This window comes from Channa argus, chromosome 13 (assembly GCF_033026475.1).
Source record: "Channa argus isolate prfri chromosome 13, Channa argus male v1.0, whole genome shotgun sequence".
In the NCBI taxonomy this organism is placed as follows: domain Eukaryota; kingdom Metazoa; phylum Chordata; class Actinopteri; order Anabantiformes; family Channidae; genus Channa; species Channa argus.
Window position 1 is genome coordinate 15,459,848 of NC_090209.1, and position 18,522 is coordinate 15,478,369.

The 18,522-nt window shown below is 44.1% G+C and overlaps 1 protein-coding gene across 7 annotated transcripts in view; it reads left to right on the plus strand.

Moving 5' to 3' along the window:
- samd11 (sterile alpha motif domain containing 11) overlaps nucleotides 1-17,581 on the plus strand; it is a 44,626-nt gene extending 27,045 nt beyond the window's left edge. For 5 of the 7 annotated variants that reach the window (XM_067525917.1, XM_067525919.1, XM_067525920.1 and 2 more), the window contains 9 exons: nucleotides 175-267; nucleotides 3,271-3,435; nucleotides 8,373-8,526; nucleotides 12,923-13,038; nucleotides 13,317-13,395; nucleotides 13,557-14,347; nucleotides 14,503-14,624; nucleotides 15,539-15,649; nucleotides 15,896-17,580. In XM_067525917.1, coding sequence (XP_067382018.1) covers nucleotides 175-267; nucleotides 3,271-3,435; nucleotides 8,373-8,526; nucleotides 12,923-13,038; nucleotides 13,317-13,395; nucleotides 13,557-14,347; nucleotides 14,503-14,624; nucleotides 15,539-15,649; nucleotides 15,896-16,177 — 1,913 coding nt within the window. In that variant the 3' untranslated portion in view covers nucleotides 16,178-17,580. Of the gene's footprint in view, nucleotides 1-174; nucleotides 268-3,270; nucleotides 3,436-8,372; nucleotides 8,527-12,922; nucleotides 13,039-13,316; nucleotides 13,396-13,556; nucleotides 14,348-14,502; nucleotides 14,625-15,538; nucleotides 15,650-15,895 lie in introns of all 7 variants that reach the window. The other 2 variants (XM_067525916.1, XM_067525918.1) reach the window with 2 other exon arrangements.
- The last annotated feature ends 941 nt before the right edge of the window (nucleotides 17,582-18,522 follow it).

Below are 18,522 nucleotides of genomic sequence, written 5' to 3' on the forward strand. Positions count from 1 at the left end.
CTCTTTCTCTCCACCTATCTGTATTTTTTCTTTTTGCTGCCTTTTTACTTGCTTTCTTCTAACCATTTTTTAGCAACCAGAATACAGTATATACAGTTTGAAGCAGAGCAACAGTCTGAGTCATTTGCTCTTTTTTACTGAGTGCAATTTTCACCTTGGTATATGTGCTTACAGATGATCTTCTAGGCAAGAGAAGAAGCTTCTCACCCAACAGCATCAGTGAGTGTCCCTCTGAAAGCAAGAAGTCCCGTAGCGTATCCCCCAAAGGTAAGATATGCAGAGTAATTTTATGAAATTTTTATGACATCACAGATGTGCTTGAACATGGATTTTCTGAGAAAATACAGGTGAAGTTTGTAGGAAAGAAGACAGGATGACTGACTGTTAGTGTAAGATGAAGGATAGAAGAGAGAGAGAGAGGAAGAAAAAGAAAGGAGGTGTATTTATTTAGCTCTGGTCAACATGTTTAGGATGGGAACACACACACACACACACACACACACACACACAGATCCACATCCACCACTAAACATGCAGTCTTACTTTTTCACATAGTAATGGAACGCACTGTCATACCATTTCTTTATAAACCCCATTCCTCTCCCTTATGCTCTCACACTTTGGATATATACAATCATACATTAGTGGAATTCAGCAAATGGTCAGTAAACCCAAATTACCAAAGCATAGTGTTTTCTCTCTAACCGCTAATAATATAGAGCCAAGAGGATGGCTTCAGTTGTGTCTGCTGAGTCTTGTTTTTCCTAATAATATGGGTTTTTTGGGCACCACAAAAAAGACAATTTGAGAAATTATTTTAGAGTAACTTCAGAGCAAATTTTCTTTCCATGTGCCATGTCTAAAATACTGAGGTTATTCAGAGGTAACTTTGAGAAACAATTATCAGAATTGTTGTATATCACACATGTAGTCCCAATGTAAATGGTGATATGGCTGAACTGACCATTAATCAGAAAAACAGATCATTGGTCTTAACTTTCATCCAAACCCAACACATACAGTAATAACACAATTATGTACGATAGTTTTCCCTTTAGAGAGAATATCATTAATAATTCAACCAAAACTCCTACACAACAAAAACATATTTCATAAATTAACAATTAGCCTATTATTAATAGTTACTGTTGCCAAGTATTTAAAGGAAAACTTTTCAGATATTAATAATATATATCATGTTGAAAAAGATTTGGGGGTCACATTGAGCTGTGTAGAGCACAGCTTGAGCCTGTTGTTGACTGTTGCCCTCTGGGTGAACTTTGACCGACAGCAGTGCTACGTGGACCCTCTTGCTTTTTGTGTGTGTGCAGAACTCATTCCTGGCCATTATAGTCTTACTTAGACAAACCCTAGCTCCCAGAAGATACATGGCTTTGTGTGTGTTTGTGTCAATGTCTGTTTATCAGTGTGAGCATATGTTTGTGTACTCCTTCCTTTTAGGGCAAATGGGGCTGGTGTGTGTTTTTATTTTGACTTTGTCTTCGAATGTATTTGGGAGGATGTGTGTTTAGGTTTGGCTTTTAAACCAAACAACCCCTGCATACATATGCCTTCATATACACTCTGTTTGTTTCTTGTATATCTGCGTAAGGGAAACACAAAGAAGACAGTTAGTGTATATGCATGTATGCAGCTTGCTGTCCGGAGAAGTGCATTTAAGCCATTTCAAAACACTGCTGATCCTATGACTTAACCTTGAGCTGTGTCCACATGTAAACCCTGACTCTGCACCTGTATGTGTTTCCTCATATGTTACATCTTCTTACCTCCAGGTTTGGCACCAAACACTATCAATTAATGACTGAAACAGGTGGAGAAATAGATTAAGAGTCAGACTGGGAGGCCAGTATATGGATAGAGCCAGAGAGATTCAATGCTGCTGTGTAAATGATGTCTGTTTTTCTTTCAGCTGCAAAGTCGGCAACCCCTGCTGTGTTTACAGAGCAAGAAAACTTTAGACAGGCGTAGACTAGTTGCATGCACGCACACAAACACACTCACATATACGCTTGAGGACCTTAGGTGGATTAGCTGAAGCTTGGCGGCAGAAACAGAGATGCTTGCGTGCTTGCTTCCTCTCCCCCACCACCTCTGCTCCTCAGTGCCACTCCTGCTCGCCTGCCCGGGGCCAGGCTCAGGTTTCAATAAGGAGGAGGGTGGTAAAAATAACCCCTGCTCTCCTCTGCTGCTCCCTCCTCCTCTTTACCTCTTTCTCCCTTGTCTAACTCCCTAATCACCTCTCCACATCCCCCCACCACCATACCTTAGATCATGTTGCCATTGACAAAGAGAGAGAGGGGTCAGAGAGGGAGATTAAATGTGGGGACTGACAGCTAGATAGATATTACACACCACATCGTCTTCACAACATCTTCAAACCAGCACAACAGCACTAGCTGCACATACACACAAAAGTGGAAGAAGTTGTGTATTTTATTTTTTCTTTTGTGTGTGTTTTTTTATAGTTAGATACAGAAAAAACACAACATTACAAGCAACCCTACTTAACCTACTTATAACCTTTCGCTCCATGCCAATGTTAGTAAGGGTAGTACTATGCTTTCTTTCAGAGAAATGGTGAGTTTATGTTAGGGTCATGCTTAGACCATTAACAACACATGCAGGTATCTGAAAGGACTTCCAGTCCATTATCACTATCTTCTTAATGAATGATTTGTGTACAACCATTATTTATTGCTGATATATCATGAAAACTATATGTTCACGAGTGTAATAGTAAATAAAAAAATGCATCATGGAAGTTAGTTATAAAATTAAGTTTGAAAAACTGTCCTGAATTTACTGCGGACCATGTGTCATGAATGTTATGTATTTTTCCTTTGTCTTGTAGGACATAATAGAATTAAATAGAGACTTCTCATGGGGAACATGATCCTGAGACTATATTTATTGCTCAATAGCAATTTTGTGTGACCTGTGACTGCTGACTGCCATTTTGAGCCACCAGTAGCTTGAAGCTGCACAGTAATGTTAAAAATAAATATATATAAATATACACTTGAAGAAAATTTCTCACCATCAGGACTGACATTGAGATACCTGTGGATTTGGGTGAATACAGAATTAAGTTAATAAAAAAAACAATTAATTTAATCATGTGCCTAAAAACTAGTTTGGAATACAATTTTAGGTTAGTAGAGTACCTACACTTTCAAGTTATCTCCTGAGTTGGATATTGACAGTGAATGATTGCTGGTCATAATACAAGTGTCTCCCTTCTCTCTTCAGAAAACTCTCAGAGCCCAGTGGTAGAGGCAGGTGGCAGCCACGGCCACATGAGCCCTGAGGAGCACTACAGGCGCATGATGTCAGCGCTCAGCGAGCAAGGGTCCTTTGAGGAACAGCAGCAACGCCTCTACCAACTGGCAAGCAGCATGGGTCTGCCTGGCCATGGTCAGTCCACAGGCTCTTAGTTTGTAAATTATTTATGTGGGGTCATCATCATTTTCAGATATATAACACCACACCATCATATCGATTTTCAAATATCTGCAAAGCACTCATTCATTTTTCTACACGATATACCACACTGTACAGTTGATTATTGGATTCTTAGTAATGTTTCATAGTCTACCAGAAAGATTCAAATCTAGAGGTACCTTTCCTTTAGATTTTTCTTCATTTAGAAGAGTAATTTTAGAGAGTTATTTTGAAGTAACCTGAGATTTACATCAAACTAAAAGTTTCCTTTGGAAGCACTTCACCAGCTTCTATTAAAAAAAAAAAAAAAAAAACACCTATTCCATCACCTGTCACCAAGTCACTGAAATGCAGTGCTGCTTGGTAACCCAAGGGAGTAGCACTGTGTTCAGGGTACCATGTTAAGATGTGTGGCTCAGTGCTGCCATTGTAAACCCAAAGCTATGGAGATGGCTGACGTTTCTATTTGCTTGCCCGCCCAGTCTCAAAGTGTCACTGTGAGTGATTTCCGATCACTATGGCTCGCCATTGTTAACAACACCCCCAAGTCTTCACACGCATCAACGACACAATTGATCCAGGAGCTCTCATTGGCTGCCTGCCAACCCTCTAAATCTCCGTACTCCCTCGAAACCACCAGTGTGTCCGACTTTTTCTACAGACACATAAAATTTACCAGTTTTAGCTAGAGTGAATTGTACTTTGATAGGGAAAAAAGAAAATGAAAAAGGTTGCCTCATTTGGATTTTATAAGTTGACTATACATTCATTTCATTGTGGCTGCTGTCAAATTTTAACAGTTTTCTCACATTTTTTGTATAGAATGTAGCACTAAGTCTTACCAGTCTTTATGAGCTCTTTCACAGTAGCATAAATCCAATCGATGCCCTGGCTGAATTGTGGTTTGAGCTACTCTTATTTTTATTTGATTAGTAATGATTTTTAATTGCTTGCTGCAAATCTAGGAGGCGAAGCATATAAATGCTTTAATTGCCTTTTCCGCATATCTTAGAGGAGTTAGAGGCACGATGCATTGCATTGTGGGGGTTTTATTGCCCAAAGTGCAGTCTGATCGCTGGGCTCCTTTTCCAGAATTCTTGCTGGTATATGGCAGAATCTCTGGAGCAATACAGATACACTTGCTCCCTTTTATCACTTGCACATTTCCAATCATTTGATAGTTTACACACAATCCTTTATTCTGCATACATGCATATCTCTATGTGCCGAAGAAAAGGATGATCTAATTAGACACTTGCAATACGTGTACAAAATAATCTGAGGTGAAAAATGGTCGAAGGAAATAAGACAGGAGTTTGGATGAGGGAAGACTGAGTAAACAGCTTCTCCTGGAGTGAGAAAATTAAGAAAAGAAAACATGCGTCCAGGTTTACTGTTTATTAATGTTGCTTAGGTCACTTACTTGCAGAAAACTGCCATTTAAAACATAGTAAGGGTTCTTTATAGCAGTGTGTGTTTACATATATAGTTGTGTTTGTGTGTATCTAAACAGATGATGAGCCATGGGCATTGCAGGTTTTGCCAGCACTCCCTGATGCACTCCCTCCCAGTGACAACTCCACTGGTGCTGCTAATATTTATTTTTTTCTCACCTGGCAACTTCCTTCTTATATCCAGTGACTGTTTACAGGCGGATACAGACACTGCGCTTCTCCAATTAACAGTTGGAGTTTTTTTAAGTAACTGACACAAAACAGTCTAGGACGGACCGCAGGACAGCTGTTTTGTCTTTTAAGAGGCTGACACAAATCACTTCAGCAAAAGACCTTTGACATTGAGCTGTTTTTTGTTGGGGCCCCTACAAACCCCTACTCCCTCCCCTCTGGGTCCCTGCCACCATCTCTCCTATACATTTCCCTCTGAAGCACTGCTTTTATACCGCCACCCCTCTTCCTCCAGTTCCTTTTTCCTTACCCCCTCCTCCAACTCTTCCTTTAGCCTTAGTCCCTGCAGAGCATCCTTTCATGTGTTTGAAGTGTAGGGCACAGAAAATAAAAGTATGTGTGAGTGAAATAGGTAGGGGTGAGGAGGAACTCTGTGTGCATGTGTGTGAATAGTGTAGGTGCAAGGTGTTGTTTGAGAGGCTCTCCCTGGACCTGATGGGCAAAAGAAGAGTCGGGAAAGCAGGAGCTGAAAATGGGGGTGGAGGTAGAGGGGTGGCAAGGTTGTAGAAATGACCATAAGGGCTTTCCCTCCCTCTTATATGATGAAAGGAGAAACCGAGAAAGTGGGAGACAGAAAAGAAGAGAAAAAGAGAGGTGGGGGTAGCGATCTAGATGAAAGTGAAGGGAGGGTTGGGATGGACGGGCTGGTCTTCTGTTTTGTCTTGTGCAGTTTAGTCCAATTTGAAACATTGAGCTGTGTACAACATCTCGTTATCATGATTCCAAAATGCTAGAAAACCGCTTAAAGTACAGACAGTCAAACACATTCAGTGCAACAAACATCCTACAGATTTACTGCTGGGTAGGCCCGTGATAATATTTGAATACCTCTTTCTGAAAACATACTTAATTTTCATGTTTATGGTGTGCTTTAGTAGATGGATGTCGGCTTTTGTGTCCGGCAAATCCTTGATGAGGCTGACCAGGCTGTATCAGCACAGGGTTTTTTTGCATTCTTACACCAAGGAAAACCAACTCAACCAAGGGGATTTAGGTCCAACTCCAGGAACAATGGCAAGAAAAAAATGGGATAGCACAAAGGAGGGATAAGCAAGATGGGTACAACTGGGACCTCCCAAAAAACTCATGCAAAGGAAGAGAAATGTGTCAGTCTGTCTGTCAGTGTCTCCTCAATTAGGAGTCCAACTTGCAGTCAGAGGGACTTTCCCCTTGTTTTACCGCAGCTGCAACATGACGAGTTTTTAAGGGGGAAATTCAGAAACTGAGTATCTCTTCCCCCCCCCCCCCCCCCCCCCCCCCCCAACACACACACACACACACACACACACACAGTGGTAGAGCCCCAGGTGACCTTGCTACTCTCAGTTCACATGAAAGAGAATTAGAGAGAGAGAGACACAGGGAGAGGGAGAAATATGGACCAAGTGTTGAAGTATAGTAAAACCCTGAAAACTTGTAATGTATAAGACAGGATCTAATTAAGCCTTTTTTACATAATACCTTAGTAATAGATTTTAAAACAAAAAATAATAATTCTTTTTTACCCTTATTAAGGTTTGAATGTAGTCACTCCTCTTTTTTTATTTTTATTTATTTATTTATTTATTTTTTTTTTTGTCATGTTATGGCTCGGTATTGACATGATACCTGAGGCTCTACTGCATTGATTTTTTTTTTTTTTTTTTTTTTTTAAATCTTTTGTGGATTTCCCTAAACATCATGCAAAAGTAAATTGCAGGATCCCCCTTTAGTTGAGACAGTCATACAAAAGAATTGGTGATTGTGAGCACAGTAAACTCATGGAGGTCCACTCCTCCAAGCTGTCAGTCCTGCACCATGTATACAAGTGCGTAACAGACTCGTGTGTGTGTATGTATGTGTGTATACATACATACACACACACACACACACACACACATACAATGGGGCTCTAGTTCCCTCTGATCCTCTTCCCCCTTATCTCTCAGAGCCCCCTAGCCCACTCCCACCACACACACACGCGCACGCACACACACACCCGTCTGCCGCCAGCCGAGTCTCCTGTGGCCTGGCGCAGCAAACAGATCGATACACCGGAGCTAGGCCGCATTAATATCTGTCGCTCTCCCCCCACCCCCCGGCGCCTGCTCAACTGCTTCAGCACACACATTTATACACACATACACACACAAACACACAGTCAGGCACACCCACAAGCACCTAAATCACACAGACACACACAAACACACATCACACCCGTACCGGCGGCGGAAATGGCCTCTAGCTCCCAAGGGATCTGTCTAATTAAAAAAGAGGGGAGGGAGAGGAGGGAGGAGGCGTATAAGAGTAAAGAGAGGATGGATAGATTGAGGCAGAGGGGGGGGAGTGAGAGAGAGAGAGGGAGGAGAGACGGCAAGATGGATTTTTCTCTCATTAGAAGCCATGTCTCCTGGTGTGGCCTGGCCTGGCTGATAATGATGAGGCCTCTTCTCCTACAAGGGCAACACAGAACCAGGGTGGCTGGGGAAGAGAGAGAGGGGGGGGATGAGTGTAGAAAGAGATGTAATGAGGAGAGTGGTAGAGGGCAGAAGGTGGAGAGAAAAGGGCAGGCAGAGATAGAGGGAGAATGATGATGGCAGAGGTGGGGAGGGGTAAAAATGTTTTGCACCTGATGTGTTAAGTTGCTTTTTGCTCACTCGTATAAAAACACACCAAACATTATCTGTTTTGTTTTTATCCTTCCACCACTTTACTTGCTTTCATTTGCTTGAAACCGGTCAGCTCAGTTCCATAGCATCATGGATGGATTTGAATGCTATTTTCTAATTTCATGCAGCTCTGCCATAATGTCTGTTTTGTTTATCTTTGTTCAGTGTGTCTGTGTGTACATGCCTATGTGTCTGTGTCTGCGTACATAGGTGTAAGATGCAGATTCATGTAGAATGAGCTGTTTGGAGTTTTAAAAATTACTTATTGGGTATTTTTATTAGCTGTCCACATACTTCACCTCACATCCATCACTGCAGTGAGGCCGTAAGCTTTATTTCTGCTATTTTTTTCAAATCCTGAAATGTTTACACTTCAGGTACTAATGTACAACACACTTAATAGAAGCCATCAACTATTTTGAAACTAAAATGTATGGTCATTGAGAGTTTTTGTCAAAAATGCATAAGATCTAGATGTTAAATTTGTTTTCCATCCTCCCTCCCTTTTCTGTGTCCTGTCTTTTCTGTTTTCTTCAACTATTAAACCTATCTGTCTCTGTTCTCTCACCATATTCAGACATACTGCATGCTCGTCAGGAGGCGTTGGCTGCAGCAGTGAGGAATCCAGTGGCCTTAGAAGCTCACCTGCCCTCAGCTGGTAGCTCCTCTTCATCAAGTCAGAGACGCAAGCAGGGTCTGCCGCAGCACCGGGATGCACATTACACTGACAGGTAAAAAGCAGATGCAGACACACTAAAATTTTGTACCCAAATCTGTCAGTGCTGGCATACCTAGCTGCTAAGGCAACCCTGGCCTGCTTGTAACACCAGCATTATTCAACAATAATAAAAATTCAACAACCATATCTCAGAGTGGATAAAAAGATATAAATGTAGCAATCACCATGATAAGATGTTCAGATTTGTTAGGAAAAAACTTCACATATCTCATCCACTTTGCATTGCTGCACTTTTATTCTTCCACACTCTCCTAGTAACATCAAGATGATCTCGTCTGCTTTTTGGCTGCTCCAATGCGCTGCAGTGCACATTTATGTTCTTGTGTGAAAGAGAATTGCATACATCTCCGCATACATCTCCAAATACATGGCTAAACTAGGATCCAATAACCTCTTGGCTACAACTGTGGAGCTGCACGCCTGCAACCCCAGCTCTTCCTCCCTCCTCTCACCCCCAGCACTGGCCCCTGCGCCTCCCAAACAAAGCCAGGGGCAGCGGGAGTGGGCGGGTAATTGCTTGTCGATTATTTATGTGGCGCGGGGAGAGGCGGGGGATCGATAATGGGCCGGCGGTGCAGCAGCAGGGGGGAGGGTGTGTGTGTATCAGTGTGTGTGTATCAGGGTGTGTATACGAGACACAGGGAGGAGAGGGATGCTGAGGGGTAGGGATGGGGATATAAGCAGGAAGCAGAGTGGCGAAGCGCTGTGTGGTGCAGCTGTGGGGGTGTGTATTTTTGTGTGTGTGTCTATTGCAGTGAGAATGTGGTGTAAGGGGGGGTTATTGTTTGCGTGCGTGTGTTAGTGTGTTTGTTCCATTTTTTAAGCTGGCAGTCTGCATGTGTGCTCGTCTATGTGGATTGAATTTGGGTTTGTTTGTGTGAATATGTCTGCTAATTTGTGTGTGAGAGAGAGAGAGAGAGAGAAAGTGAGAGTGAGATCGAGAGGCCAGTGGTGCAGTGTGAGTGTAGTCAGTGAGCCGCTGCTGTTCTCTGACAGCACACAGAGTAATTAACCACACAGGACTGGGGAGAGTTAACTAGGCCTCACTCTCCCTCTCTCTCTACCTTCCCATCTCCTTATTAACCCTTTCAATCTCTCAGTATATTTTATTTAAGTAATGTGCCATTTTCATCACTTGCATCAAATTCAGATGGTATAATGCAGACTTTACACAAAGAATTGTGCAAAATCTGTGTAATGTAGCATCAAGTTCTCGGGTTGTTTTATTATATTTCTGGCCAGACCACTCATTTTCTTTTTAGGGAAATCTTTATGTACCACTGAGGTTTTGTTTTAGACGGTGTTGTGCTTTTAACTTTGTGGCAACAGTTGCATGAAGAACCTGTAATAATTTATTATGAATATATAAACTGTCCATTAAAAATATATAGAAATAAAAAATTAAGAAGAGACATGAGACTGGACCAAGTGAAGAGAAAATAGAAATAATTGGTAAGAAACAGAAAAAAGTGAGCTAGAATGAAATGAGCCGAGACCGAGGAAGTAAGTTAGAGACAGAAGCTTTCTCCCTCTCTAACTCTCTCTATGTCTCACCTTTCCATCGACCCCTCATCATTGATTATCTGGGGCCCATTAGGGCCCATTGTTAAAAAGAAATCATTAGGGCCGCTCGATGGGCTTAGAACCTGGTGCTCCATTTGTCTGGTCTTAAATGGCACTAAGCTCACCAAGCATCTGCAAGGCAAATACAGGAAGGATAGAGGAAGGGAGACAGGAAGTGGAAAATATTGAAGCTTAAAACAGGGATGAAGAGAGGGGAAGAAAAAGAAAAGAATAGAGGAAATGGTGAAGGGACAAAGTGACTGGGAGAGAGATATGAACCAAAATAGGGAGTAAGGAGATCGAGAGAGTGCGAGATAAGGGGAGGGAGGGGAGGCACGTAGGGAGCCTCATCCATTTTAATGAGCTTCCTGTGTAAATGTGTTCCTGCGGAGAAAGAGCCGAAGGCGGCCGCACAGCACTCCTAATCCCCCCCCCCATGCTCCCGTCATTAAGGGCAGGCTTGTCACACACACACACACACACACAGATGCAGCCTGGGCCTCTGTGGGATGGGACCGCTGTCGCCACTCTGACAGGTCGTTGCACACCAGTGAATTCCGAGGAGCCCCTGGCCTCACTGCCGGCAATAACAGAGAGACAGAGAGAGAGAGAACATCTAGTGGTATATTTTGTGTGATTGAGCCCATGTTGCATTTGTGAATCTGCCTATTTTCAGTTTCGTGCAAAATCTAGGTGAGGTTTTTTGCGTTTTCTTTTTATAGCATGGTAGTGGTTTGCCTACAAAACGCACAGATAGGAGCATACTTATTTCATGTATACACACACACATCCCCAGAGCAAAACTAATGTCTGCCACTCCTCCCTCAAAATTGCCTCCTATAAAAGGAGGAAGACAAGGAGAGATGGAGGAAGGGAGTGTCAGACGCACACTCTCAGCTTCCCTCTGTGTCTCTCTCTCACTCCCCGTGATTAGGCCTAATTATGGTGGCGCAGACGCCTGGCAGCCCCAGTCATGCAGCTTTAATTGACCGTTACTCATCTGCGGTCTAACGCAAGGCAAAGGTTAGGCAGTGGATAGAGGGGGAAGAAAGAGAGGGAATATCGGGGGGGGGCATGCGGGAGCCATGGTGGGGGTGGAGGGGAGTTTTGTGGGCGCCTTAGCATAGCCTTGTGGAACTGCGTGTCGCGAGGCTAATTGCTAGCCTCAAGGGATTAGGCCAGGTGATTACACACTGGACGGTGTAATTACATAAGCAGCGGCTAGCGGGGCCCCGGCTCGCAGCTCAGGGGTCACGCGCCGCAGCCCTCACCCAAGATTAATTGGAGCTGCCACTGGAGTGCAAGGTACCGCCGGAGAGAACGGTTATACGATTAGCATTAACATTTCAGCGGCGGAGGCAATCGATGAATGGCTTTCACCCCCCCCTCACACACACACACACACACACACACACACTCCATCACCACTGCCTCAGTACTGGCTCCAACCCCCCGATCTCATCTCTTTGCTCTCGCATGCATGCCCTCCCTTCTTGCAGTTGCTCTCTCCTTTTCCCTCACTATTTAGTGAGGCGGGAGACATGCAGGCGCTAGCTAATTTGAACACGGTTGCAAAACAATATTTGCGGTTGCATGCATCCCAGTGTTGGTTTTGATTTTGTTGTTTTCCTCAGCTTGTTTCTCATGTATGCTTTTGTGTGGTGGCAGTCACACAGAGCTGAGCTCTGATTGGTGTGATAGCAGCAGCTCAGAGAGAGAGAAATGAAAGGCAGGAGGGAGAAGAGGAAAGGTGCTGGTAGGAAGCTAAAAATGAGCTTAGAAAATGCCTCGGAAACAGCTGTGGTTTGAAAAACCAACAGGATGGATCAGTCTCACACACATTCCAAGGGTCAAGGTGCAGATTCCTGACTTTAAAACCAGGTCCCTGTAATCATGAAGATGTGCACAAAATTGGGGGGGAGGGGGAGGGGGTAAGAATGACAGAAGATTACAGTAAAGTGGTGAGAATGACTTTAAGAAACAGAAAAAAGACAATGAAGGACTTAGCAGACAGGATCAGATGGAGTGATCATGGGCAGAGAGAAAAATACAGAGGTGAGAAGTAAGTAGCGAAAAAGACCGGAGTGGACAAGACAGACTATCACAGGTCATAGAGAGGTAGAGACTGTGGTAAAGAAGAGGTAAAAAGAGGTAAGACAGAAGGAGAGAGTGAGAGAGGGAAAGAAAAGTGAGAGGCGCCTTTCCCCCTCATGGAGGACAAAAGACGAAGCCAATAATGGAGAGGTCTTTTGAGAAGCAGAGGATGGAGGACACTCCATCTTTTCACTGCTTTCAATGCAGCCTAGAGAGCAAGAGGGATAGAGGGAGGGAAATAGGGATAAGGGTGTAAAAGAGGGAGAGAAGAGAGGGGAGGGATGAGTGTTAATTAGAAGGTCCTTCAGCCTGTGGCCCCGGTCAAGACGCAGGGGCCGCCCCAGCTGTCTGAGCATGACACACTGGCATTGTGCATTCGGCCCTCATTATGTGGGTTTAGAGCTCTGTGTGTTTCTGTGTATGTGTAAGGCACCATGGGAAGGAAAGGCTTTAGTCCAGGGTACAGCAGTGGCCAGCGGCGCTTGCTGCGGCGTGACAAGACTGATGAGGCACTGGGGTGACATGGGGGCCTCTGGAGTGCTACTGATAAAAATACATTATATACATTGGTGTAGCAGCACGCATGCGCAGAAAGAGAGGGCTGAGGAAAATAATTATAACATAGGGAACCAAACATTATACATTCCTCCACACCTAGTCCTGTCATTGTCATTTTTATTAATTCAGAACTATCCTTATTGGATTTAATGTCTTTTTTTGTGTGTCCACAGAGAACTGTCGCACCCTCCACCACTACTGTCCCCTCCAACTGCTCCTCACATCGCCTTAGGACCACACCTGCGGCCTCCATTCCTGGGCATGCCCTCCGCTCTTTGCCAGGCCCCTGGTGAGTCATGAGTAACGTTAAGGCTGAATAGGTAACACTAGTGCACATTAAAAGGACAGAAAAATAGAATTTTCACATTTGCTTTGACGTAACAGAAACACTCCATTTTAGGTCAGAAGATATAAAATGTACAATATTATAATTTAGTATAGTAGTAATACATTTAAAATAACATTTTACAGTAAACAGAAAATTAATGTAGAATCGTCTTCTTGCGCAGTACCGCTTGGTAACTTAGGTAACATGATTCACCACTGTTTCTTTTGTTTCTATAACAGGTTATGGTTTTCTCCAACCAGCTCAAGCTGAGATCTTTGCACGGCAACAAGAGATATTGAGGAAACAGAATCTGGCTAGGTGCGTGTGTTTTAATGTCACAGTGTACAATAACAGTGATGATGAACAACAGGTATAACAATGACTAATGACAGCTAAATGTAGTGTTTCTTGATGTGAGTTTGTCACATAGGAGGTTAAACAGTAAGCCTTTGTATTAAAGTACTTGTGTGTTCTGCCAGACTTGAGATGTCAGCAGAGCTGTTGAGACAGAAGGAGTTGGAAAGTCTTCACCAGCGACAACAGCATCAGCAGCGTCTTCTAGGTTCTGACCCTCTGGGAGGTCTACCCCCTGCTCTGCCCCCTGATCATCCAGCCCTGCGGAGCCTTCACGACATCCCAGAGGGCCACCCGCTTCGTGAGGAACTGGCTCGCCGCTCAAATGCAATGCTGGTGCTTCGCCATGGAGCTGCCACCCCGCTTCTAACCCTCAACCACCAGCAGCAACAACCAAGAGCATCTTCCACACACAAAGACATCCAGTCACAGGGCTCCACGGCTGGGTCAGATGTTGAATACAGGAAGGCCCCCCACAGGGCCCCCCAGACACAGTCCCGTGCTGGAGATCACACAAGAGGAAGAGTGGACAGAGGAAGGAATGAAGACAGGGAGGTTCAAGATGAGGAGATGAAGGACACAGACAGTGAGACAGAGCTGTGTGAGGAGAGGCAGGAGGGCACTGTTGCCAAATCAAGAGGCAAACCCAGGGAAAGGGAGAGAGATGGGGGTAAAGAGACTGGCAGCAAGGGAGCATGTGACAGTGCCAAGGAGACTGGAGAAAGCTCAGAAAGGCTTGGCGCCCCTTGTAGCTCAGCAGGTACAGAGTCACCCAGTCGCCACCTCTTTACCCCTGGAGTGGGCAAGGCTGATGTCAAGTACCACCTAGCTCCTGGGTTTATTCCACCGCTGCCGGCTCTTCACACCCAAGCGTTACCCTTTGGATTCCCCTATGCCAACCCTTATTTTCACACAGGCAAGACACACACGCAAAAACACTTGGGCACAGAGGAAGCAGAAGGGTTTTTTTTTTTTGCTCACACACATTTCATTATCAAATGTCAGTCAGAATCTCAGTAACTAGTATTTGTAGTAGAGTGACCTAATTTTCATCTGCCCCTGCTTTTTCAGGTCTTTTCATGGATGGGGAGGACTCGGCCACAACAAACCCTGTGGAGGACATCAGCAAGTGGAGTGTGGAGGACGTGTGTGGTTTCATAAGCAGCCTGGCCGGATGTGCAGAATACACACAGGTAAAGACATAGGGAGAGGGAGGAGAAAGAGAGAGAAAGATGAAGGGATGGAGGCAAGGGGCAGGCTGACTGCTAACTGCTAAGAATAATAGTGACCAAGAAATAATTCATTCTACAACAAAATTGGAGTATATTTCAGAAAATTTCATTATGCTTAAGAAGCAGCACTTAACAGCTTTTTTAAGATTTACTGTGAATGTGTTGTGTGAATGGTCATGTTCGCAACTGCAGCCATATTTTTGGGTTTTGTGTGAATGAAATGTTATTTGTGTGCATACTCACATGTCCATATTCACATTCCAAAATGACACATCCAGCATTTGAGAAAAATGAGCCAATCTTACCTTTGTTTCTGTCAGTGGTTGACAAAACAGAATGTAGACAAATTGTAATGAGACAGATAAAAGATTTTGTTCCAAGTGTCTAAACTAATACTCGTGTGATGACATGTTTGTTGAGAAAGGAAAAAACAAGTCCATGCCCCATACTGAAATAATTTGAATAGTTTTGTTAGTTGGCTTCAGATGAACCTTTACATGGAACTTATCTTTCTTATCTTACCCATTGGCTAGGAACAGATTTTTAAACATGAAAAAATGGAGGAGCAATGGTTGGTTAGAAGAATAACAAACTTTATACAGCTATAGCAAGTAACATGACACAGGGGTGCGGATCAAGATAGGTTAAAAAAAATGACCTCCTAATCTTAGGATATGTGCTCCTACACACCTTCTTTTTAACATTTTCTCCACTTGATCCTCATCTCCACTGTTGAAAGTGGAGGGAGATGGATAGATATAAAATTTTGGAATAGAGCCACAGTTAGTTGTATGAATGAACGTGTAAGCTTGTGTGTTGAGCGTGTTTCTGTGCGTATGTCGGGGCTGTGGCTGAAGCAGCTGTGTCTCTGTCAGGTGTTTCGGGAGCAGGCCATTGATGGAGAGACATTACCGCTGCTCACTGAGGAGCACCTGCTCAACACCATGGGACTCAAGCTGGGGCCTGCGCTCAAGATCCGCTCACAGGTACACACACCACAGAGCTGTGAGTGTGTTTTACATGTGGTCAAGTCTGGGTGTGTGTGAACGTGCATTTCTGTCTTAAGGTCTGAGACAAACTGCTAGTTTAGGATAGTTGATTCCCTTAAACTAGCCTGCCCCTGCAGCCAGTCTTCTTCTCTCTCTATTTAAATACAATATCCAACATTAGTCTCTTACACACCACTCAACGTGCTGCACTGGCAGTCATATGTTCTCCTCTCGTCTCCTCAGGTGGCGCGCCGTGTTGGCAGGCTATTCTATATGACTGGATTCCCGCTTGCATTTCCGTTTGCACCTTCTGCTGCTCTGCGCCCCCAAGAACGAGATCGGGACCACCTGACAACACCATCCGAGACCCCCCTTCCCCTTTCTCTTTCCCTGCCTCACAGACCCACTTCTAGCAGCAGCTCCTCTCCCTACAGTGGTCCCACCCCAGGGTGCTCGTCTCCCAAGCAGGAAAACGGTAACGGCTCCACAGTGGTGGGACGATGTGAGGCCAAATCTCCTTTGTAGGAGTTAAGAGGCAGGGGTGAGGAGAGCAGACCTGCCTTAAACTGAACTGAGACCTGAGGGATGGGGGGACCTGAACCGGATTGACTTCTGCTACCTTGTGACATTCACGCTGAAATTTCTAGGGAAATATTTGACTTTAATAACAAACTGGATCATATCCAACAAAACAATCAGCTTTTAAGTTCCTCTGCAGTGGCTGTAGCTGTGCAGAACCCAAAGAAAATGGGATGGAAGGGAAACACGTGAAGCAACAGAGAAAGAGGAGGAAAAGGAGACAGCTGGTCACAGACAGCCTGCCAAAAAAAGGAGTGAAGAGCTGCCACAAATGGGACATTCTTGCAAGTCAGACAGTCAGACGCTAGCGGAAACTCTTCCTTCCTTCCTGGGCTGGAGGAAGCTCTGCTCATTCGCTTGCTTTCTGTTGTCTCTCTCTCTCCCTGACTGCCCTCACCACAGAACATAGGAATTAAATAGAGATGCCTCGTTCCTTTTTTCGCTCCCTCCCTTCTCATGTTTCCCGAGGCCTGACATCAGAGTGGACTCATCGTTCTTTTTGAGGCAGTAGTTGACAAATACACTGAGCAGCATCAGATCTGACCAGCTCCCTCTTACCACTGCAACTATGCATTCCACTGTCCTGATACCAAAGATGACCGGATTTGTGGAATTCGAAACATTTCACAATGTGTCTGCTTCTTTTTGCATTAATGATTTCAATTAGCAACTGGTTCCACAGGGGAATGCTAGGCTAGTGCCTCACATGACATATTAGAGGTGACACAGGGAGAACTGACATACAAAGGTTTAAAATTGTTGGTGAAATGGAGAAGCCTCTATAGTGTGTATGGCTTATGTCATTGTACGCTTGTGTTGACTACTGTGGGAGGTGAAAACATGCAAAATTGTACAGAATCATGCTTAAGATGAAAATATCCTGAAGGTTACATACGTGGTACTTTTACTTTTTGTTAAATGTAGTTGCACGAATACGTTTCTTTACTGAAAAATGTGACTTGCTGAACTTTGGTGGTACTTTGGTTCACTTTGTTTTGTTTTGCCATTTAAAAAAAAAGTGTAATATTAAAAGATGCTCCAATCTTGAATGCTACTTTAGCATATAAATGAGGAAAATATTTATAGGACTTTTGATGTAGTAGATAAAGCAGATTATGATATTATAATTAGCTCTTAAGATGGATTCCAAAGATACTTTTACTTGGTTTTCTCTTGGTTGCAGGGAAAAGAAAAGGCACAAAGCTCTTAATGCAAATGTTTTAAATTTGTTATGGGATTTTTTTTAACTACGCAAGCAATTAATAAAAAAAATTGTCTCTAGATTTCCCTTCAAAAGTTTTGTCTTCATCATATTTTTCTATTCACCATACAGGTGAAATAAATCCTGAAGAAATACTGCTGCGGTCTCTTCTCTCATTTGTCTGCCTTTGTCAGACAACATAAATTTTCTTTTCAGGTGTTTGTGGTTCTTCTGCAAAAATGTGCAGGAGGGAGTTTGCGGTCTTCTGCCGTCTGTGAGTGAGTGAGAATGGGAGGTGACCCATTAGGGGAGGGCACAGTTGAGGTCAACGGCAGCTGTCAGAGTGTGACGTTCAGCTGCAGGCCAAGGCCTCCGTGCTTTCTGGGATAAACCTGACACTTCTTATACGACCACATACATAAAGGACCATAACCAGGAACAGCCCTTGCAGACTTATTCCTTGTCCAAAGAGTTTATACTGAAAAAGTATGCTTCGCACACACTGCTGGGACTTTCCCTGCTTGTTTTAGGCTGGGCCTCTGCACTCAAAGCTCGTGCATTCATTGTCGACGGCAACAAAACAAATGTGATGACACATTTCTCAAATTAAATCCCCCTCTCTTCTGCGCTGTGCACTACTAAACACATGCAATAATTGTTCCCTCTACAAAGGCCAGTGTAACCTTCAGTTTTGTGGTTGAGAAAGAATAGGATAGGATAAGTAGGATAAGTTGAGTAGGAAAGCCGTGAATGAGTATGTGAATATACGCGGTAAAAAAGACAGGGGTCTGGGGGGGGGGGCTGCGGAATTGGCACAGAAACACACCAGCCTGTGTTGCTGCTCTACCACCTGGGCAGACAGTCTTGGCACAGCATCAGACGCCACCCTGCCAGCCTGGCACAGCACTGCTGCCTCGGGGCTCAACACCCGCCTCTCTGTTCCCCTCCTCTTGGCCGGCTCAGCCAGGCTCGGCCCGGCTCTGCGAGACTCCAAATAGCCCGTCCTCAAAGCCTGAGGGTGCTTACAGGTGTGCACATGTATGGAGGACACAAAAGGCTTATTTCAGGTGCACTTGTGCATCAAATGCAC